The 25504-nt window shown below is 31.0% G+C and overlaps 1 protein-coding gene across 9 annotated transcripts in view; it reads left to right on the top strand.

Moving 5' to 3' along the window:
* Nucleotides 1-25504, top strand: part of LOC119645053 (voltage-dependent calcium channel type A subunit alpha-1) — a 115680-nt gene that overhangs the window by 15890 nt on the left and 74286 nt on the right. For 5 of the 9 annotated variants that reach the window (XM_038044896.1, XM_038044877.1, XM_038044917.1 and 2 more), the window contains exons 7-13: nt 3165-3268; nt 8877-8992; nt 9282-9341; nt 11311-11415; nt 11947-11973; nt 17849-18046; nt 18217-18730. In XM_038044896.1, the coding sequence (XP_037900824.1) occupies nt 3165-3268; nt 8877-8992; nt 9282-9341; nt 11311-11415; nt 11947-11973; nt 17849-18046; nt 18217-18730 (1124 nt within the window). Of the gene's footprint in view, nt 1-3164; nt 3269-3461; nt 3578-8876; nt 8993-9281; nt 9342-11310; nt 11416-11946; nt 11974-17848; nt 18047-18216; nt 18731-25504 lie in introns of all 9 variants that reach the window. The other 4 variants (XM_038044944.1, XM_038044887.1, XM_038044935.1 and 1 more) reach the window with 2 other exon arrangements.

Here is a 25504-nt window from a genome sequence, read left to right on the forward strand (position 1 = left end):
ATGTGCATATATATATATATATATATATATATATATATATATATGTATATATGTATATATATACATACGCAATTAAGTATATAAACGGTACAATAATTTGCTAAAAGGCTTTTGTTGTCAACGTCAAGCTTTCTGTTTAGGAAACTATATATACGACCATATACTTGTATATAAAACTCCCTTCCATACTTTACATACGAGTATATATTCAAATAATTTATAAATTCAAATGTGTGCATTTTGAGCTGAGTTTATTCGTTTTAACGTCTGAATATACCAAAGGATAAGTGTGTAATAATTTACCTAATACAGAATTGCCTATCGTTTACGATAGTGCGCTCTTCGTTATCGTGTTTTTTTCTTTCTTCTTTTTATGAGTATTTCAGTTACATTTTAGATTTGTATCCACATGTCGTTTCATTTTTTTTTATTAAAGTTGTTTTTAGTGCAGTTTACGGGAAAAAATAGATTTCAACAAAATTCAAAAAAAAAAAAATAAATAAATAAAAATAACCAATATACACACAACTGTCAGCGTTTAAGGTTTAAGTTTCAAATTGCATTCCATTTTTTTATTTATTTATTTTTTTTTTTTGCATAAAACTAATGAATGTTTAATTAATAATATAATTGTTGTTTTACTCGATAACCTTTTGCCATCTATTAGGCGACCCTATGAATTTCGGACTTTATCAGCAAAACAAAAAAAAAAAAATATTTAATCAAATAATTGTTCGATTGAATATTACAAACAAGAAATCTTTGCTTGTACTCAGGTTTACCTTATCAGTTCCAATCAAGTTTCAATCATTTAAGATTTCAGACAATCACATGATTAGTGGAAACTGTATTATTTTGAAGAGTTTTATGTATATCGCAGTAAGTTAGGAAAATGCCTAACAACGTCGACAAATAATCAAAAATATTAAGAGCTTTCCTAGATGGAATCTAATTTTGCAATTATCTGAAATGTTGACAATTTCTTGCTTCGATAGATCCAATGTTTATATTGAGTTCAAGACATTTAAACTCATAGGATGGTACATCGAGATTCTAACCGGGACCGGAGGAACGGTATTCTAATTGTTATTATTGCTAATATGTACGCAATTTTGTTGACTGCAATGTGTGTCATACGTTGATTGTTCAGCCAGTTACGAACGATGTATACTTATTTTAATGATATGCAAATATATATAGTTTTTCCCGGCAAAATTTTTATATTTACCCTAGAATCCATTATTAAATGTGATGGAGGTATTAAGTATGAAAAGGAAAACGTTATGACAGTCTGATAAAAGTCCTTCCAAACAATTGCAGTGTTGAAAGGAATAACTAAGACTTTTTATATGGTTGGCTCCTCTTAGCGAAAGTCTTCTCTAACACCGCAAGAGTTCATTTGGGAAAACTCTCAAATATTTCGTTTATCTCGTTTTTTTTTTTTTTTCATTTTTTTTTCATTCAATAAAATTCATATCTCATTAATAAGTTTCATAAGTTTTTAATTCGTTCAACTGCTGTCACATTTGAGAATTCATTGACGATTGATTAAATAAATTTCATAATTCGCAAAAGACAATTTTGAATTTATTTTTATATCGTAAAATGCATTATTTAAATAACTTTCGCGACATGTGCAAAACTTCATGTTTTATTATAAAATATAATTAACATTAGTTTTCTGATGAATTGTTGTGATTCTTTAACTTATTCTTATTTAAAACGAATTGGTAATTATTATTACTTAATTAAATACACTCAGCGCACACACATTAAAAAAAATACAATGAAAGCTTAAAGAACAAATTTGGCTTAAATCATTGAATTGAATTGAATTGAATTGAATTGAATTCTTCTCTAATCAGAACTAAACGAAATCATCGCACAAAATATTAAAAATCAATTGTCTTATGATTTATTTATTTTTTTTAAATCGATATAAAAGAAAACGAGATTTTATTTGGCTCAAGTCGAATATATTGGTATTCACCATCATAATTCTTTACAGATTTACTTACTTACCTGACTCACGTTCGAGTTACCCATAAGTTTGGCTATGAGATGATTGTTAAGAGTCCGCGAAGACTGCCTAGATCTGCTTAGGCAAAGCGATAGTGACGCGAACAGTTGTAGGTGATATTTTCAGGGTTTTTTTAAAAAAAATATTGTACCTTTCACTTTCAACTCGCCTAAGTTTGGGCGTACGTGACACTTTATCGCCTTGAAGCGCATCCTCGTAATGATTGCTACGTTCGCTCTTTAATTTCGTTTTAGAAACTTTTTTTTTTTTTTTTCAATTCTTTTAATATGTAATATAAGCAAGTAGTACAGCTGCCAAGACGAATTTGTTCATTCATATTCTTCATCTCGTCTAGCGGAGGCAAATTTTCTTGCGTCAAAGGGATAGATGGAATGGATGGCTCTTCTATAACCTACCGCTTGAATTGGTATTTCATTCAGGAAGCGATAATTAGCCTTTCTAGCTTAAATTTTCGCGATATATATAACCATCTAATTCAACGTAACTACGTTTTAGGTGACAATGATAATAGAGAACATTTTCAAATCGAAAAATGTTTAGTCAAAGCTCAGTTAGATTGGTCTGCAGTTGTCGAATTTATTGCTATGCTAAATGCCACAAATGCTTTCAGGCACTTTTCGAAATCCGATGACTTAAGGCAATAGGGATTTTCACAGGTCACAGAGAACAGAACAGTGTTACGCGGCGGCATATTTGACAGACTTGGGAAAGGTTTCGTACAGATGCTAATCGCTTGCTTGTATAGTTATTATGCGATAATATCGAGATGGTGGGTACAGTAAAGCAATCCCGTTGTAAATTCTAAATTCTCTGCTACAATTCGCATTTGCACATTAATACAAAGTCATGCTCATTAGTAAAGTTTCCAATATGCAAATTATGCAACAAAGTTTAATAATTTTGTTTTGTTTAAAAATTTCACCAGACAAAATTTATAAACTTTTTAGTTTTGCTTTTTGGGTTGTTTTCTTCTTTTCTTCTTTTTTTTTTTTTTTTTTTGTTTTGTTTTTGAGTTTTCTTTTTTCTTTTAAATCTTTTCTTTTGATATATACACGAATATATTTTGAGTTGTCTTTTTTTACTCTCCAAAAAAAATTTTATCTAATGCTTGATATTTTTACAGACCAACGATGCTTTAGGTTCACAATTTAATTGGATATATTTCGTGCCTCTTATAGTTATAGGCTCATTTTTTATGCTCAACTTAGTTCTTGGTGTTCTTAGCGGGTAAGTTATAATATAACGTATTTGTAATCTTGTTTGTAATTTTTATTTATTTAAGTTTTGGTAAATTTCCCCTTACTTTATTTTTTACGTTCAATTTATATTATATTTAATTTATAATTAATTTGAATTATTTTGATTGCGTATATATTGTTCAAGTATTCGGTTTTAATTATTACTATTATAATTTTTCAAGTGAATTTTCGAATGAACGTAATCGCGTTGAACGTCGCATGGAATTTCAAAAATGTCGTTTTCGCGCCATGTTTCAAACGGCAATGGTCTCATATCTCGATTGGATCACACAAGCAGGTTTATATTTATATATAGCTTAATAATTAAATGAACAATAATAACAACAACAGCCCAAGAGTTAAACATAATTAGTTGACAACTAATGTTAAACAATAACACCCTACGCCCGCCCACCCTACCCACCCCCCCAAAAAAAACATGCAATAAGTTTACTATCCATTCACATAACATTCCTATATCCTATTCCCCTAATGTACACAACTACTGCTACTATATGCATATATAATTTAAATCAAGACTAACCTGATTATAATATCCCACCATACATACCGATAATCACCTCTCTATAGAGACCTACTTTGTTTTAGTCTCCAATGTTTTACTTCAAGAGAGAAGAATAGGAGAACCATTTTGAAAAATCGTTTATAAACTAATCTTGCCCTTATTATCGTTGTCTCTTCCCCTCACTCACTCTCTCTCTCTCTCTCTCTCTCTCTCTCTCTCTCTCTCTCTGTTTCTCTCCCTTTCTTTCGCTCTCTCTCTCTCTCTCTCTCTCTCTCTCTTCACTTCACTTCACTTCACTTCACTTCATTTCAATACTCTTTCTCTACGTTCCTCCTTCCGTTTAGCCAGTTTTCATCCGGTCCTTCTTTCCGTTTAACTGTATGTATATTTGTAGATGTTTAGTTATGGGGACGCTTTCGTAATCTGCGGTTAGAATTGATCTATTGATTAAATTGAAAAATTAATACGAACTTAGTTTGGGAAATTTGGCAATTTAAGCAGTCGATTAATCTTTAAGCAAAGCTTTATGAAAACGCTCCTTAGACAAACAAACCTCCTCAAATTTAGTGGTGTTTAGGCTAGAGAGCGGCTAGTGTTTTTTTTTTTTTTTGCGAATTTTCTTTATTAAAACCATTTATTATGGAATGCGTGTGCTAAAGTATACATATATAATTAAAAAAAAAAAAAAAAAAAAAAAAACGAAAACTAGAACAAACCAAAAAAAAGAAACTAGTGTTTGTGCAAGAGAATGCGAACATGAAGGTATGATTTATAATATAACACTCAGCACTGTTTTATGAATAGGTCCTGTCAAAGTTTACGTTGTGCACTCTTCGATGCACCTTGAAAAATAAATATGTTTTCCCTATCACATAAAATAAGCTATTATTTGTTTGTTTCATTGCTATCACATATCAACTCTCACAATATCATTGATGGCAAAAGTATTCGCATAATAAGCTTTTCCTAAAAATGCTAATATCGTATCCAATTCGGGTCTCGTCACCAAAATGAAACTTAATCTCTTTCGGATTAAGGATGAAAATTACTTACACGACATGTTGTGAGCCAGCGTTGGCACGCACGCACAATCATACTTATATACTTTCACAATCACAATATCATAAACGATATTTTTTGCACAAGCTTCATTTGCGCTATTTTCTATAAGGAAGTAAAACAGTATTTAAATGGAAAACGTGCACTGTTTCATCTTCCATTTATTCGCGTTGGAATATTTGAACATTCACATCAAGCGTTTGGAAAAAGAAAAGAAACAAATTTGGCTATATTTGGGTCATAATTAATTCATTTATGAATGTGTATGTGTATTGTGCATATAATTCTAAGCATTACTTATATACGAGCAGTTTCCGGCGATTTTATATATGATGCAACTTTGAAAAAATGAAACCTTTTTCCTCACAGAAGTTCATAAAAAGAAAGTTTAACTGCTGGCGACGGCTGGTGACGCTATTTCGTTTAAATATGGCTACTAATACTGCTTTTCTATTCCTGGCTAGTTCTCGGTCCTGTTCAGCTGTAATACTTAGATGAGACAATTCATAGTATTATTATTAATTTATTTATTTCTTGTCTATATATTTGGTATGGATTTAAAATCTACCGGATAACTTGGATAGTATTGTGCTCGCCTATATTGAAAACTCTACTGAACTGTAAGACGATTGAGTAGTTAGTCGCGATCCTTTGCCTACTCGGCTACTCATGCGGATTACAGTATTATTATTATTTTATTTTTTTTCTTATATCAAAACAGTTGCAAAGCATTTGATGTTTGTTGATGCGCAATAGGTGGATTGACAACCACGTTAAAAGACAAAGAGTTGGAGGTTTCAAAAACTATCTTTAAAACCTCTCAGTTACGATTTTTGAGCTTACCTGAACCGGAAATCCTGAAAGAAACATAATCGATTTTTGTTTTCTTTAATATATATATATATTATATACATGGAATTTACTCATTTTTTCTTTAATTTCGTGACAGGAGAAATTTTAATTATTTATAAGAAATATTGCGTCGTTGGCAGTTTAGCTCTGAAATACATTTTAAAATTTTGTTTTCTTACAACAATGTCTTGGCCGGTGGTATTTTTCATGCCCTATAATTAAGGACTTATATTAGGTGATTGCATGTATTCTAAGCATTTTTTCTTTGAAAGTAAGTAAAGAATTTATTGATCAAAATACATGCAAGCATCAAACATTCCATTGTATGCTAAATCGATATGACGATTTGGTCCCTTTCCCCATTGAAAATTGAAGGATTGAGCGAGAACTCTCACCTGTATAACCTCAATAATTCTTAAAAAACAAAATGAAACGAGAATATGAATAATTTTTTTAAATTGTCTATAACGATTTAGAATTCTGCATCATTTATTAAAGACAATTTTCATATACAAAAAAAAAAAAAAAAAAAAAATACGAGAAGAAAAATCCCATTTGTGCACAATTAATGAGAAGTTAAATGACTCCATTCTTGTCTTTGTTTTTTTCGACTACACACCGTAACCTATTTTTGCCCTTGTCATTTTGATGCCCAGGATAATGCCTGTATTTCTTCAATAAATCATGTGACCATTTCACTTTGTAAAGATTTATAAACTAGACTAGAAATAAATTTTTAATCACAAGAAGCAATTTTCACAATTTATCCAGAAATTTGTATAAAATTTATTCACTACAAGTTATCTAAATGGAGGTATGACTCGTCGTGTTGAGCTTAACTTTGTTAACAAGAAATTTTTCCGCGAAATTTACAAAATAAGTTCCGTGAAGACGAAGGAATGGAGCCGTAAATTCCATTACTAAAATTGAGGCCGACTAATCTCCACACCTTTATTATTGGATATCGAAAATATTATTTGAAAATTTTTTACTTTCTACAAGTTAGAGTTTCTTGAAATATTTTCAATGATGGCGCCGCCATGCCGAACCACTTATCTGGATTTTATTGCTTTTGTTATTTATAATGTGAAAAATTATGGTTTTCTTATCTTCTTGGACTATGTATATAAAGCTTAAAAAGTCGTAGGTTTGCCGCTACTGATCTAAATGAAGAATATGGATACATCTGCGCACCTGTTATAAGCGATTTCTCCGACAATTTTTTATCCGGTGGTCTTAAAATGATTTGAAATGTTCTTTCCGCGTTCGCAAAATATTCCGTGATTTTATGATTTCTTTAATAGATGATATATAGAAAATATACACGAAGCAGCGGTTATCACTTACATCTCCCGTAATCAACTACGCCGCTGTTCGCCGATTAACTGCAATTATTTTTTTAAGGATATTTCATGAATACATGCGGAGAGTATTTGTACTAAATTTCAAATCGTTTATATACTTCCTAGAGCTGCTTAAGTTGCAAAGCGATTCTAAACGGGTTTGCGAGGAAATCACGCTCGTTTCCCAATTTGGTTAATTCAATTGAATAAAATTGAGAATAAATTGAACAAAAATTCAACATAGCTGCCTAGCTCCAGGTTTCCAAATTTTTTCGGACATTTTTTTACATGTTATTAAGCAAAACGGTAGGTGGATAGGTGCAGATGGATGGGTAAGGGCAGAATTGACTTAAGATTTCATGTTGCTTAGAAGTGCATATACTTGAACGACTTGCCGGTGCGTACTTTTATACGCATCATCGAATGATGAGTAGGTATAGTCAGTTTGTGAAAGCGCTTGCAGCACTACGAAGAAAGCTTTAGAGACTCCACAAAGTCACAAAGTATACATACTCTTGATCAGCATCGAATTCTGAATCGTTTAAAGCGTGTCCGTCTCTTCATCCATCCGTGTGTATAATTTCCGTTCTCCTTTCGTCGGAAAAATAGAGCTATCGACTTCAACTAAATAGGTAAGGATATTGCAAGTTCTTGCACGCAGGTTGGTTTTGAAAAAAGGCGAAATCGGTTAACGGATACGCAACCAATACTACGTAAGTTGGGGACACCTGTATTTTCCTCATAACGCATAAGAAAGTGGCTTTTTACTCATTACTCATAAACTACGGCAGATAAATCTATAACAATTTGATCGTATATTCTATGGACGATGCCGTAGCGCTTATAAAAAAAAGACTGGCCCTATTCAATTTTATAATGTCAAAATATCATTTTTTTTCCAAATTTTTATAACGGACAGAAGCAAGGTTCAAAAACCCCATAAATTACACTAGTTCTTGGCCAGTTACACATTCAGAATTAATACCTAAGCATATCTGTCTATTCATGTGTCCGTCTGTGTGCCGGCGCAATTGTGTAGTATTTGTGGCAAACATTCTCCCGTTCGCAAAAATGAAGATATCAGTTACAAGCTTGCAAAAGAATTTGAAATGGATCAGAGCCGATCAAAGGTCACGCCTACAACGAGGGTACACGCCTACGTAATAAAAACTGCGAACACTTTTGCTTTCGGTGTTTTTTTGATGTCACTCATAAAACATAATGAAATGTAGGAAAAGTTATTTTCCGTATTTTTTGTGTATGATATTGATGGGTATAATAGGGGTATTCGGTCACGACCGAATATCTGTTCGAAACGGAAGGAGAAAATTAATACATTCGGAAGCTGCGACAGACGGGAGATGTAATTATTATTATAATTTGTTAGGGTGGCTATGGTTGGCGTTCGTATAAAAATTTGTAGAATTTTTTTGCACAAACGCCTAAGTGTTTACATGTGTATGCTAAACATAAGGATATGAGATATTTCTCATAATCTCACTCGTTTAGAATAAAAGCTTTCTCTGTAAGATTATATAATTTATTTTGTCATTTTTTTGTTTTTTTTTTTTTTTTTTTTTTTTTATTATTTAATAATCTTTTTTGTTTTTGTATCTATTAATTTTTTCTTTTTACTTATTTGTTAATAAATTATTTTCTATTTGAAATTTTTGTTAACATAATTCATATAATATTATAAAAAAAAGAAGAAAAAAAAAAAAAAAAAACATAAACATAAAAAATGCATACTCTCTGTGTACATTTAAATTTTTCGTTTTCTGTTGTTTTTGTACAAATTGTATGTGTATTCTTTGTAGTGAATTCGCAAAAGAACGTGAAAAAGTAGAAAATAGACAAGAGTTTCTTAAACTTAGAAGACAACAGCAACTAGAAAGAGAATTAAACGGCTATGTTAAATGGATATGTAAAGCTGGTATAGTATTACGTATTTTTTCATTTTTTTCTTTTTATTATTATTAATTTTTTGTTTTGTTTTACTTTTTTTTAAATATTATACATAATCACCTCTAATCACACACAATACTTTACTGATACACCATAACACGTCCATGTGATATATCGAAATATTTTATTATTATATAACAGCAATAATTAATCATTATAGCGTTTCTCATGATTGAAAAGATTTTTGAAATAACCCTTTTTCTCTTATCTAATGTTTTGCCCGATATATATATATATATATATATATATATGAACAGAGGAAGTGATATTAGCCGAAGAGCGTACAACTGAAGAGGAAAAAATGCACATAATGGAGGGTATTGGAAATTTTTATACATGAGCCGTTTATTTCGAGCATGGTTCAATATGATTTACATATTATATAAAAAAAAAAATAAGCTGCAAGACCAAAAAGCAAAACCCATCAAATTCTCAAAGGTCAAAAAGGGGAGCGGCAATAAATATTCTGTGATTGAGAAACAATGATATTAAAAACTCTCATGTGTCCATCATTTTTTTTTAGGTCATAACTCGTGGAGGGATGTGGTCATATTAAATTAATTTGAAAATAACTTAAGAGGTAACATCATTGTCAAATTTACTTTAATAATAGATCCTTGGAACCTTCTGGAATATGTAGGAATTACGTAAAGAAATTTTTTCCAAACTCTATGTCAAGCGAACCCCCGTTAGGTAAGCAGCAGACTGAGGTCTTAAGACATTGTTTGCCCTCTCCTACCACTAATTACAGTAACAGATATATTTAGAATCAATTTATTTTTATTAAGAAGCGTTTGCAAATGAAAAGACATTACCGGGTATAGCTACGTCAAGAGGATCGTTGAAGTAATATGCGCCTGAGGGCGAGCCGAGACATTTCAATGTTTCCCCTAAGAAGTAAAAAGTATGTGATGAAGATTTTGGTGATAATAATAAAATCAGCTAAATAACTATAAGTAATCAGATCGTTATCGCATCAAGCGATGCGTAGAGCAGCAGACGGGCACTTTTGATCAAAAAACCGTCAAGAAAAGAAGATGAGAAAATATATTTTAATACACCTGATCATTTTTATGATCATGGGATTACACACTATCGAAAATAAAAGAAAAAAACTAATAATAATAAATTTATTATAATAAATAAAACGTACGTATGCTACATTTCAAGACTTCAAGCGCGTTTTTCTTGAAAGACGGTTTTTCAAAATGGCAAGCAGCTTAACTCCAAAAATTTTCATTCCCTTCTACGTCGAATTGTCTTACACCATACTCAGGTAAAGCAATTGTGAAGTGCGTAGCGGATTTTCGATAAATTAGTTTAAATTCCGCTTTCATTTGCTTAAATTCAATTTTTTGATTCAAGAAAAAATATTTTCAACATTTTTAAACGATTTTATTTCACTTCCATTACTACTGCTTGCCAAAGAGCCTCTTAGTTTAAAGGTATTCCGCGAAAATGGCTCCAGTGTTACCAATTTTTAATAATTTTTAAAAAGAATATTTTTTAAACACCTTATGACCTTGTCGAGTATTAAAATTCTATCACCTTTTGTTTGCATTCCAAAAGGTTTGCCAAGAGATGGACGGTTGTAATGATGTTACAAATTGAACTTGGCTTTTTTCGTCACGTATTTTTATGTCTACGCCATGTATTGTATTTATATGTACACATATTACATATGTGTTAGGGGCTTGCTTGTATTTTGATCGCTTCTTCACTTGAAAAGGCATTCTTTCCGGCAACAGGGCTGGATGATGTGCCGAAAGAACGATATTGGTTGGGCAGCGATCCAATCATTGAACCATTTTCGCACTTTAGAAGCCATGATGTCTAGTGAGTACGCGTAATGGTTGTGAGGGAACTTCCTCTCCTGGACTAACTAACTTATGACCTTATGTACTTGGGATCGTCGCAGTCGATCAACAAATCATTGCCGCTCACAATACGCCATAGATAACTCTTCCTCGCAACTACTAAGCTGTTCGAAAGTGCTTTAAGTGCTTGAGGTTGACTTTTCATCCAATGATATACATTGATACTTGGCATTAATTTATCATTTTCATTAATAGATGTCGCCGATCAAAATACATGCAAAAAAAAAAAAATAATAAAAAATTAAAATAACAATAGAGAATATACAAATGTAAATGTTGAAAATGGCCCGCCTTAAAATTGTTGGGAAAACAGATTTGTTGTGTTTTGAAAATAAACGGCTTATGTATTTGATCGATGAGGAAAGCATCAAGTTTATTTAATATATTTTCTATTTTGAAAACTTTTTAGCACGTAAACGTAATGCTGCCAAAAGTAAAAAACTGAAAAGTCTGGGTAAATCTAAGTCAACCGATACAGAGGAAGAAGAAGCCGAAGAAGATTATGGAGATGATGGTATGTAATATTTTTTGAATGTTTATTAAATATTTCTCCAAATAAATTACGTTTTTATGTATGTATGCGAGTTTATGATTCAAATATGTGTTTGCAAGTTATTCTATGAAAATATTTTATAGAGCATTGTACGAATATTTTCACACTGAAAGAAATTTTTTATAATATATCTATCAATTTTAAACACAAAATTACCAAAACACAACACCAAAAGATGGATTGAAACGAAAAAAAAAAATAAAAAATAAAAGAGAAAAAGGAAATTTGATTTCAACACAACTGTATTAGTGCGATTTTCTTTATCACCGTTTGCATTTCTTGAAACACATTTGTTTACTTCAGAATAAAAAAAGCAAAAAAAAAAAGAAGAATTTTTTTAATTGAATCCAATTAAATTTTGTTTAGTAATATTATGTTTATTTATATTTTCTTAATGAAAAAACCTAATGAATGTGCAAACTTACATAAATAACACAACTGTTGTTGTCCTGTGACCTTTTATGAAAAATACTCATATAAAACTATCTGCAGAAGAAGGTGGCGAGAAAGGTGAAGAAGGTAATTTCTTTTAATTTAATTATTTCTTTCTTTAACTTATTGTGTTATTTTATTTCCTTGATTTATGATAAATTCTCTATGAGTTTTGCTATAATTTGTTTGTCTCTTATTCTATTGTTAATGATGGGTTATTATACATGTCTGTGTTTATATATTCGCTTTAAATTGTTTATATTAATGCGGTAAACGTTTTTCAAATAAACGAAAATATGCGAAGGCGATCGAGTCCATACTCGACTAATCATCACTACTTATCTGTATAAAAATGGTTTTCAAATTTATTTTAAAAATGCTTTAAGAATTGTTTTTTTTTTTTTAATTTCAAAAGCGATAAACATATCATTACCTAGAAGTTAAAAGGGCGTAATTACAGTTTTTTTCTCTCTCAATCTCGCATGCAATAAATATAGGGAATAAATAACTGCTCCATGCATCAATGAATTTTTTTTTTTTTTAAAGAAGAAATTTCGCAAGACAAGAAAGTATATCGAAATTTTTGTGATTCCAAAAAAAAAGAAAAGATTTTTTTGTATATTGTAACAGCAATGGTTAAATTTTATTTCTCGTATAAATGGAACTTTTTCTAGTGGCATAGCATTGTCGGCTTAAAGTAAGTCAACTTTTTCCCACTCTCTGATTCTGTCGCAAATTATAGCAGACGGAGAGGAAAGACGCATATAGTCACGATATATAGGAGAAGTGGTGAAGTTTCGCGTTCGCATGAGCGGCAACGATGTACCGATAAAGTAGCGTGTTTTATATTTTTTTCAAATTTATCCCAATATATAAATTGTACATGTGTACTTGTGTATATGTATAACAAAAAAACATTATTTTTTGACAGATACCTCATATTTCATTCTAACTTTTTGCCGATGTATGAAAAGCAATTGTACAGTGGCGGTGCAATATGTTGGATCGCTTGAATCCAATAAAGACAATTTTTCAATATTAAGGTACTCTCGTTAATCCGACTTTCACTATTCTCGTAAGGAGCGGGAACTATTATATTTTTTTATTACCCTAATAGATGGTTGAAACCTTCGAGATGCTATGGAATAAAAGGCCGTTACCAGAAGGAAATTTTTTATCGAAATTTCGACCTTTTCCCCAACCACTTAGAAGAGATTTTATATGTGAAATAAATCACTGCTGGGTAATTACTATCTAATGTCTTAACCGTTGATTTCTGACTTCTCTTATACACTAATTGACGTCTGTAGATAATATCTACGTTCATGTGAAAGTGTTTCAATGCAAACACACTCTAACGTTGAATAGATATTAGCCTAAGAGCGTATATAAACGTTTGAATGCTTCCTTGCCAATCCCACAATAAATAAATCATTTTATAAAATTATATGAGTTGCACTAGCTGTTGGCATTTAGATTGAACTGCTTGTCGCGAAAGTTTCCCTCCTTCAAAGGAATTGTATATGGGACTAATGCCGGTTCAATCGAAAAAGAATTGCCTTTTCAGCATATACGAATATGCTTTTGTTCCCTACGGCAGCCGACGATTAATGTCGCGTACAAATAAATTGTGGATTAGTAGTAGGATTCGAGTTAATTTTTATTACAGAAGCCAAAATCTATGGAAATTTCGGCATTTGCCATGGAATTTCATATGGAAATACTGAACAAAGATAACAGGTGTGACGGTCCTATTCAAAACTTAAATGCTATAAAAAATTTAAGAGAAAACTTTGACGTTTCCTGATGCACCACAAAAAAACGAAGCGTTGAGAATGCAAAAAAAAAAAAAGATTCAGAAATACCCTCCTCTTTTTTTGACTTTAAAAAGCTAGCCCGGTCTCTAAATGTGCTCGTGTTTGTGTAAAAATCTTGCACCGGATATGATCGATATCGTTCATACTTGAACAGAAGCTTCTGACTATATCCGTTAGTTATGATTTCGTTCGATTTTTACGTTTTTATGGCAACTAACGAAGTAAACAATTCATGGAAAAAGACTCGAAACGATTAGCCATATAAAATTTAATCCAAAGAAAAATGTGAGATCGATCAGCGGACAGTGCCTTCACGACCAGGTTAAATGATCACCTAGGTGTCTCGATTTATATGAAAGCATATCAACTTTAATGGTATTGTGGTCTGATAGAATATATGTAGCTATCGTTTCGCCTTTACTTTAGAAGATGCGAATCTATCTCAGATTATTCGGTAAAGAAGCCTTTTCTGCCGCTTTTAATGATCTTAGTGCTTATCTGAGAGTCAGCGTTAGCTGTAAATATAAGAAAAGCAATGTTATAACTATCGGAAAGAATATTAACGAAGTTTGGATTAACATTAAGTTGTTTTTCTTACCTCTGTTCGGTAATTGATAGTAGATTATTTATTCCGTCTTTGGCTATAAATGTCCTTCGGAGTTTTATTATTTTCTAGTTTTAAAACTAATCTTCTGAAGGGCGATAGTCATTCTTATCCGCATGAGTAGCCGTGTAGGTAAGAATCGCTTGCTGTTTCAAATCTCACCGCGGTAGAGTTTACTTTGGCTGTAGCTACAATGAGTATTTAGTTGGTAAAGGCATAGCACTTATCGATTGAACGTACACCCACTAAGGGTGCAACCCGTCCTCCGTCTCTTTCTTCATTTTCTTCATTTCTTCTCTCCAACCGTCACTGTATTATATGTATAGGACGAGGAGACATGTTTCAAATCTCAACGCGGCAGACTTTACTTTATACGTGTATGGGACATCCCCTGAATAATTGTTATGAGTAGAGTAGTGTTACTACTCTAGCAAAATTTCGCTCTTTCTACTACTAGGTAACAATATGAAAGATTGATATATTGATGAGCAAGGGAAAAATTCGTGATGATTTTGTTTTTTTTTTTTTTTTTTTTGTACTGTTTGTGTATATAATAAAGTTCGTTACTGCTTGTTGAGATGTTATTAGATTTGTGTAACAGCTAATTTTTATATTCGAGTGCGTTTTTGTACAAAACATCAGATATATAGTGTTTTCGTTTTGTTTCTTGATTATGATTCCATTTCTAATTATCAGGTATTTGTGTTAATCAAAGATTTTTTTTTAAATTAATTAATATTTATTATCTGAAATTTGGTTTTAATCAAAATTCGTTGAAATTCGAAAATTGGTTTTTCTATTTGTTATCTACCTGGTCTATTTAGATGTTGTTAATCTTGTCCGATTTCTCCCATTTACCTCTCAATAAACCATAAATGACAAATATCTAAATTAATGCTCTTTATATATTTTTTTTCATTTTCATTTTATTTTATTTCAAAAACCAAAAACCAAAAACCAAAAACAAAAAACAAAAACCAAAAATAAAATGAAAATATCTTTAAATTAAATCCAAAATTACTATTGTAATAAAATATTGTAAAAAAAAAAAAAAAAAAAAAAAAAATACAAAAAAAAAAAAAATTAAAAATAAAATGTGTAAGTAAAACTTTTATTTCGAATTATCGTTTAAAATAAATTTTCTATCACTTTTTAACATTTTTTACACCTCAACTTAAAAATGCAAATATTTATGAATAATTTCTATATAGAGAGAGAAATTATAATAACTTTAGAGATGCATCATTAATTCAACTCTTCACCCAATTCATTTTATCCAATCAATATCATTTAGATAATTGAATCAGAAAGGCTGCTCATCTCAATGAACTTTTTTGTACCCAACACCCGAAGGATGACATTAGATTTGTCATTTCATTTAGAAATTTCAAATATCAAATAATTCGGAAAATGTATGCGCTTTTAATTATCACCAGATTTTGACTCATTCATTCATTTACCCGGTCAGTGAAGAGATTCAAGTTTGTATCCATCTATCGCACGTGGGTTTCCTTTCAAGCTTGATTATTCGGAAAGATTGCATTTAAGCATTGTGGCTCGTACCCGGCTACACTATTCACAAATCCGCGGACTAGCTTATCTTGTTGCAACTTTTTTGGTCGTCCAGGCGGTTCTTTGTCACTGACATGGATCCCATCACTTTTCAATCGTTGAAACCAAAGCCGACAATTGGAATATGATCGAGCAGCGTGATCGTAAGATTTTAAAAGTGTTTGACGAGCTTCAGCAGCAGATGTCTGAAGATCAAATAACAAAAGTAATTAGTATCGAAAATGCGATTTTAAGCGTTCCATGATTAGCGTGCGTATGCATTTAATAATTCATTAACACTAAATGGGGATTCGTTATTTTATATAGAGAAAGTCAAAATCATCGAATTTAATTGTTGTTTAACAATCTTGATTAGCCTCCCCTGATATGGTTACTCGTAAGAAAACTTCATATAGGCGGAATTCAAGATTTGCCCTAAGGCGACGAATAAAGACTGTGAAACTGTCATTGTGTAGTTAGGTGGTTTTCTTTTTTTAATTTTTTTTATATCGTTTTTTTTCGAATAGATCGTTTGGACAGGGAATTGCCCATATGCTTTCGCCGTCTGAAATTTACATATCTTTTCAATAATATAAAAATTTTTTCTAAAAAATTAATACATTTTTCCTTCCAAAATACCGTTACTGCACTAGTTTTGTATATGTGAATGTGATATGTGGTGTTTTGTCTTGTAACAAATGTTCGAAGAACGTCAGAATTCTCATATTCAGACATAAAAGAGACAGCGCCATGAAAATGGGTAAACTTTACCCATTTATATTTTTGTTTCGCTGATGGTCGAAGCTTTGCGCATGCTTGTGATCTATATATGCAAGAGAACCTATCGAAAGCATGTGGATTAAAATATTCATTTCATTTTGAAAATAAGCAGTAACAACACTCTCAAAGAGTTAAATAAGGCATTATCATTTTGGCAAGCTGAAAGAAATATATTCGATGTAATCTCTGTTTACAAGTTTCTAAACAAACAAAAAAAAAAGGTCATCGTTTCACTCGAAATCTAACAAATATCAGGTGTCAGCTGAATAATAACGTGCATCGCTTATTGAGTCTCACGGGCTCGGTTTTGAATTTCTAGAGTTTCTTCTGAGAAAATATTACAGCATATTTTTTGCAAAGTCAGTATTCTCGGAGAGCAAGAGAGCAATCTAATTTTGTTTGACTGCATGATTCGTTTCGATATCGACAAGTTTGATATATCTTCGCAGTTACGAGCAACTATCAGAATAGTCATGTTAAGTTTTTTCTGCATTTTTGATAGAAAGCTGTACACTAAGGTTTTCTACACTTTCCAGATAATTTCGCTTATAATAGTTCTTTGAATTAAAATGCGAGCCATAATTGCCATTAATAGATACAATCACACAGTCAATCGTTCAAACTTTATAAACTGTGCGTCTTTCGTTGTGTAGATGAAAAAACCCCTCGTAAAATATATGAGTAAATTTCTTTTAGTTTAAAAATAACTAAACATTTCTTTCGGTACACGTTTGATTTAATTCCTTTTCTTTTCTTTGTTTCTTGTTTTTTTTTTTTTGATTTGGTTTTGATTTCAGTAAAATTTTGTTTCAATTATAATTTGTTCGATCACAGATATAAATACTAAATAGAGGATTTGTTCTTTTTTTTTTTTTTTTTTTTTTTTTAAAAGCGTATGCATTCGTTTTATAGAGCCGTTAAACGCAATAAAAAATCAACTGCACTTTCAGTCATTATAGTCAAGACGTTCAGTAGAATCCACTGAATCATGCAATAGCTAAAGATGAATAAAAAAAAAAAAAAAAAAATAGAAATAATAATAATAGACATCTAAATTTTGAATAAATTATCACATTATTCGCACATAGCATAACACACCGATACATTTTCTTTTATTTATTTGAATCATTACTTTATATATACTGCGGAATTCATAATGCGTTGGTTTCCGTTTTTTTTTTTTTTTTTTTTTTTTTTTTGCTACGAATAGGTTATTTGAAAACCCGATCAAAACCCCAAGGGAGTTGTGCGGGATTCTGGAGAGCGGAGAAGCGTTTTCGATTTTGGATAAGAAGTACTGTGAAAACGCAATGGTTCTATTGGTTTGTTATAGTTTTGGTGTTCCTCAATACCGTATGTGTAGCGGTGGAGCATTATGGTCAACCACAATATTTATCGGATTTTTTATGTAAGTGATTTTATTTTAGTGAAGCGATTTTTTGTTCCATGTATGTGTAAAATATTTGAGGATTTTTTTTTTTTTTTTTTTTTTATGTGAAATTAATTAAATAGAAATTTGGTTTCATTTTCGGTATTCTTATAACATGTTTTTGTCTTTGTTCATTTATTTGATTTCAGACTATGCTGAGTACGTGTTCTTGGGTCTTTTCATGTCGGAAATGTTCATAAAAATGTATGCCTTGGGTCCACGCATTTATTTTGAATCATCGTTCAATCGTTTCGATTGTGTCGTCATTAGTGGTTCGATATTCGAAGTGATATGGTCTGAGGTTAAGGGCGGCTCATTCGGTTTATCCGTATTAAGAGCATTGCGTTTATTGCGCATATTTAAAGTGACCAAATATTGGTCATCGCTGCGAAATCTTGTAATTTCGCTATTGAACTCGATGAGATCCATCATTTCATTGTTGTTCCTGCTCTTCTTGTTCATACTAATATTTGCCTTACTGGGCATGCAATTGTTTGGTGGCCAATTTAATTTTACGGGCGGTACCCCAGAAACCAATTTCAACACATTTCCCATTGCCTTATTGACTGTCTTTCAAATTCTAACCGGTGAAGATTGGAATGAAGTCATGTATCAGGGTATTATTTCGCAAGGTGGCGCCAAGAGAGGAATGATTTACTCTGTGTAAGTTTTTATTTTAATTAATTTTCTTTTTTAATTTTCTTAAAAAAAAAAAAAAACGAAAAACTTTCATTTCTCTTACTCCTTTCTTCATAAACTATTAACTAAAATCAAATTTTTACTTAACATTTATTTCCTTTCCATTAATTTTTCATTTCTTCTCTGTGTACAATAAGCCAAATTTGTTTATAATTTTATTCCTGTTTTTTTTTTTTTTTCTACTTTTATTTTTATTTATTTATTTATTTATTTATTTATTGATTTGTTTTTTATATATATATGTCTACAAATAACTGGCGCTAGTTTTGAAAATAAATAATTAGCAAAAAGAAAAAAATTAGCTTTAAAAATAATTTTCAATATATTATCATTTATAAAAATTATTTTCTTTTAAAAGATCATCGTTTCTTAAGCAAGAATTTATAACTTTGTAAAATTTGTTAGCTTCAGATCTCAATTTATTATTTCTCTAGTGTAAAATCAAATTTGTAATTAAAATTTATTAGAGTTACTACTAAGCTTCCTCCCGGAACAGTTTTCAAGGCAACTTTCCATTTTTCCATTTATTTTCGTTTCTTAAGTTACTTTTATTAGCCCAAATCAAAAATCATTCATATAGCATATATTTAAAGGATGCCGGCATTACTTTATTAGAAAGTAATTCAAATTCATGAGTAATTAAATATAAAGAAATAATAATATAAAATAAAAGTTAAGAAAAAGTTTCGACGACTCGTACTATTTTACAACGTGACTTCACTTAATGTCTGAGCGACCTTAGGACTTCATCCGCTGACTTTCACTCACCGACTGACTTGTTTCTCTCCGTTTTCCTGTCACATCGAGACACCTACACTTTACCTACATTTACAGAACATTTCGTTATGGGAGAAATCTATCACTCTTTCGCTGGCTGCATAGCCCGTTATGAGGATACTTTGATAAAACTGCACAAGTTAATAAAAAAGAAAAAAAAAAACAAAGATCAAAATAAGCATCCAATAGAACAGTTTTTACTTCCCTTTGTTTCTTGACTTAAAAGCGACTCCGTTATATGCGGCTTTAAGCAGTTCAATCTGTCTCGATGTTATTTTATTTTATTTAAGCTCTAAAGCTGTGAGTTCAACGAAATTGCGAGCATTGCTTTTTAACAAAACTCTTGAGCCACATAGCCACATAATCAAGAGCGGATTTTGCAATAACAAAAAGAAAAGTAATTTTTGATCGATTTAACTCAAGGCAGATGAACTCTTAAGATTACACAGGGTTCATAGATTGACATTGAGTCAATGTTAACATTATATGCAAAAAGGGGTGAAAAATTTGTGAGAAAGATGCGATCGAAGGCAAGACAAGAAGAATTTGAACGAAACGAGTGCCTCTATACATAAATTCTCAGAGCTAAACAGCAGAAGGGAAAGGATAAGTACATAAGAATTTATGTCTTGAAGACTGGAACTCGAGGAAGCCGTACTAAACCTGTGCAAAATTGTAGGAGAATTTTCCAAAAGCTACTTCGATTCCCTTTTACTTTCAATTTTCATTTATAAGCAATAATAATGATTCCAGATGTCCAGAGTATATATATATATATATACATATATTTCCCATACTGTTACATGCTTTTCCCAAATTTGCTGAATAAAAAGAAAGAAAAAAACATAACAGAAACAATTCTCTGAACGTCGAACCATTAATGTGTACAATCTCTAGTGTACAAAGAAAGTTACTGCCATCAATTAACAAAATGCTCCCCTTTCAACCAGAACAGAACACAGACTTTGTTCGATTTGTTATAAAATATATTAAATGAAAAGTTTAATATACGCCAAAGTGAAAGAGTTTTATAAATGCTATATAATAACAATAATCCTCTTTCCTTGTGCCCAGAATATATTTTGTAACAAATTAACAAAGTTGAATATTCAAAAAAAAAAAAAAAATAAATAAATAAATAAAATATGTCAACGTTCAGGTATTAGTTTTAATATTTTTGTTAAAATATTTTCTAAACGTTTTGTTTGACTTGTAGCAATAATCCCATGTTTTTGATAATATTAAACCCGTCACTGTAACAATATATATAAATATAAATTTTAGAGGGAAATATAGGAATCATAATTATAAGTCCGAGTTCATATTATTATCAAAATGACAGGACATTGTAATGGCAAATGAGAGCTTATTGGTCGGGGGAAGGAAATCTAAACCTCTTAAGCATTAAAGAGCCTACGTTACGAAATTTCCTGAATATTCTCTTACTAATCAGTTGTTGTTGCTTTTGAGATGTCGATAATTTACTAAGAAACTAATCAAGTACTTCCTCATTTAACAAAAAAACAAGAAGAAAAACCTGACAAGTCAAGTTAATCATCCATTTGAGATATTCAGTTAGAAACGCAATGACAGTGACAGTGATTGAAGGTGGTCTACTTACGGTACATACCTCGCCCAAAATGAAGCATAAATGAAGTAATGCAAGTAAAGTAGAGTTCTAAGATAACTTTCCCGCAAGGAAATTGTAATCTTTTTCCGGATCTATTTGATCAGAGGAAGAACATTAACGAAATACTAATGAAACAGTGATGGGTATAAGAAGTTACGGCTTAAGTCGAGTATAATTTCTCCCTGGTTTGTTTTTTTATTTTGTTCTCATTAACTTATATATATATATATATATAAAGCATAGTTGGATTCGAAATCAAAAATGTTCTTCTTTGGATGGCAATTGAATATCTATGGCCATCGATAATTCCAGGTCAATTATTATAGAAACCAACTATGATCTTGACCTCCCTCTTCTCTTCTAATTATCTTGAGAAAATTGTTATGAAAATAGTTTAATACGTAGTAGCTTGTTGGCACAAAAATTCAGTTAATATGCATTAATCCTATAAAAAAATTATTTAGAAATCCTTAAATAAATATTATTTTATATATTAAATATTGCATAACAACTAATTAGAATGCAAAAAAACAAAGCCAAATAAAATTTAGTTTTTCGTATGTATTGTTTTGTTTTGTTTTTTTTTTTTTTTTTTTTTTTAAGAATTTGAAATCATTCCTAAAGCTTAATAAATTTAAATTAATAGAGATCTCTTTTCAAACCTAATCTTGCACGCTTTAAAACCATGCGTTTTTATTTAAATTTATAAAATGCTTGAAGGAATAAGAATTTTTTTTCGAAATGACGCACCAAAAGCTTTATTAAAGCATAGTTAAAAGAAAAACCCCCAAAAAAATGTACTAAGAAGGGTTGACTAATATTCGGTTTGTATCGAATCTTTTCTTACTCACCACATGCTTGCTTGTGTAGAAAAATAGATCCGAAGAGTAGCACAAAAATATCGAATATAGTCGAACAGGGTAGGCAAGGTAACGAACATAACCGAAATATTATAACGCAAGTTAAGTTTTTGAAAACTATTTCAGAATTAATCGATAGACTAGGGTAGTTTTTATTATATCCTACATAACTTATAGTACATGTGGGATATGTTGAGTTTGCGCCGATGTGTATAACACACAGAAGGACTTGAGATAGCCCAACATGTTGCTACATCGATTTAAGGTTGTCCGTCCATCCATCCGTCCGTCCGTCTTGTTTTCTTTCGATCATCTTACAAGCCGAAATTCGTGAGAAATTTTGATAAAAATTGTTACACTGACGTGTTTTGGCCCAAGGACGAAAGCTATTGAAAATGCTTCGGATCGGAATGCCTGTTTAAACCGCTTCCTACATAACGTTTGTTTGACAAGTTGTTCTAGGGTGATCTGGGGTATTTAAAGGTGACCCGTGGCTCACTATTTACCGGTTTGGAAATGGTTCGGATTGGACCAATTTCTGGCCTACTTTCCATGTAACATCCTATTTTGAAAAGCGCTTATATGATTAACTTTATTAAGCAAAGTGATGTAGGTAGAGTATTTATTTACTGGTAGGCTGTATGTCTCACTACAGTTTTCTATGTGTTGAAATTATCCTCGGATCAATCACATGCAAATCCTGGGGCGGGAAAGTAACCAGGTAAATCGCGATTCTAATTAAGGATGCAAGGTTTTATATTTCTATGCATTAAATAGATGCTTGCATGCAGACAATGTAAATGAACTGAATGGAATGTGGTGGGTAAAAAATCCATGAAACGAAATTAACGAAATTAAAAAAAATTATTTGATCGTTGAGGGAAGCACGCGAACATCGATATATTAATCTTATCTTAAATCGCACTTTACAACAGATATTAAATTTGCATGATGTTACAAAGAAAAAAAAAAAAAAAGAAAAAAAGGAATGCATGAAAATTAATAAGGGTTTTATTATTTAGCCATCTATATTACCAAAAATATGAAAGAAAAGAAATAAGCAATGATAAGTGAAAGGTTTCGCATCGAGGAGTATCTTGAACACCCACCACCTACCATGCCTTAACATATTACAATAGTTCGGATTGTTTTATAACTGTCTTTTAATTGGCCATACTTTACTTTTACTTGTATATCATGCTCGATTCTCGATCATTAATTACAAAATAGGATAGACATTGCACAGTTTGAACTGTGTCTGTGTATGTGACCGCGAAAATGATAACTGCTACACGTGCCAATAAATACCATTACAGTGGATAGCACGCTTTAAACCCTACGAACTGTTATTCATTTTTACCCAATAACAGATGGGCAGCAAATATTTATTAACTGTTTTAACTGATTACTTTTCATTTCTGGAGGCCGATCTGTAAATGATTTCTCGCTCACACAGAATGAATTGTACGGAGCTATGAAAGTGCTTGTGCTCTTCTCTTTTATTTTAATGAAAATCTTTGTCGTGCTTTTTGCTAATTTGAGAATAACGGTTGAGCAATGTATATTACATACATTGAAATTGATTGAAAGATTGCTAGACACCAATCAATAATACCATAGAAACTTTTAACAGTTAATGAGCAGCAATGTATTTTCTCCCGAAATTTCCTTTAGTACGTCATCTAGGACGGCACTGACAGCGTTTGAAATAGATGAGATGTTGACATCGTCTTGAGCAAAATGAAAGTGCAAATCTGAAAGCGAGATTTGTCGAAAATTTACATTAGTTTTAGCAACAGAGCTATCTTCGATTATTCGCATAAGAATGAAAAAACCCGATGGGAAAAAGCTTAGCATTGCCTCGAAATATGTTAAGACAACTCTTCTCAATACTTTGGTGATCTGTTGATTTTAAATCAAGTCATACGGACGTACGATGTACTATGAGTAAATATGACATCCCAAGGGTAATACATAATGTCGCATGAAAATTTGGGCATGAGAGTTGCCCCGCTCACTATATTGGCAAATCGTTCTTCTATAAAGACGGCGTCGAAATCTTAAAAAAAACATTGAATCATCTCTGGGACTATGGCTTCTCTTGATGAATATAATCAATTATTTTATTAAAAATTTTTTCTTTATTAGTCCCGGAAAATATTGAACAAAAAAACTTCCTATCCTTTTTAATTTGAATGTGTTACCGCTTGGAGGAATCATTTGGCTACTGTGGTGTACTGTGTCGGACGTAAACTAATGCAGAATACAAAACAAGTTGTGCAGTTTTCTTCAATAGCAACAAGGGAAGAAAATCTCTGACCAAGTGATCTCTTCTGGGGAGAGACTTTGAGCGTTGTATTAAAGGCAATTTTTTTTTTTTTTTTTTCTTATTACTTCAAATTTCGAGGACGACAAGAAACACCTTTATTTTAGGCATCATATTCATACTGCATTCATGCAGAAGTTGGAATAGTAATAATATTATTATAGATAATATATATATATATACTGCTCCTTGATCTAGTAACAGTTTATAAAGGAATTTTTTAACAGACAAATGATAATAATGATATTTGTTTTTGTAATTATGAATAAGTAAAAGTAAACGAGTTGACTGAATTTTATTATCTCTTTAAGCTGGATGGTGGTGCGGTGCGTAAAATCGAAGAGCGAAGCGATGATTTGGGAGCAATATTCAACGAAAACAGTTTTTGTTTTTCTATGCCAGGCAAAAAAAAACTTAAACTTTTCGTATAAATTTCATATAAACATAATCCAGTGAACGTGTAACGTATGCAATTATTTGGGAGTATTTTTATTATGAAATTTAGGTGATGGATTTTAATCGAGTTCTAGCGAAAGCTTAATTGCTACTACAATTTATTACATGTACATACATATTTACTTAAACATACACTCTATATATATATATATAAAAATTTCTATATAAAAATTTTTACTAAACAATTTGCTTTATAGCTATGCTTCTTGAGCAGCAATTTCAGCGATAACAACTTCTACTAAACAACAAACAACGGCTTAATGTTTTTTTTTTTTTCAATATTCTTCAGAATTCTTGTGCTTAATAAATTGCAATTCTACTCGTCTCCTGGCTAGGCTAACGTTAACGAACAAAAGAGATTTAAATGATTTTTTTGTGCTTAACAAAACGATCATAAGGAGTTTTTTTTTTTCAAGTTTATAATAAGAAAATTTCAAAAAAAAAATCTATTAATTTTTTATTAATTAAAAAATAAGTAGATTTTTTTTGTAATTGAATTTTCTATAATTCTTCAAGAGAATTTTATTTTTCTCATAAGCGCACACACATCTAAATTTTTTTGATTTAAACATTTTCAAATAATTTTTAGATTTGCAAAATAAATAATTCGTCCATTTATTGTGTTTCTTTTTTGAATTCTTGTTTTTATTACATTAATACCTTTAACGCCTACCGTATATAGTTAATAT

This window comes from Glossina fuscipes, unplaced genomic scaffold (genome assembly GCF_014805625.2).
Source record: "Glossina fuscipes isolate IAEA_lab_2018 unplaced genomic scaffold, Yale_Gfus_2 0, whole genome shotgun sequence".
Lineage (NCBI taxonomy): Eukaryota > Metazoa > Arthropoda > Insecta > Diptera > Glossinidae > Glossina > Glossina fuscipes.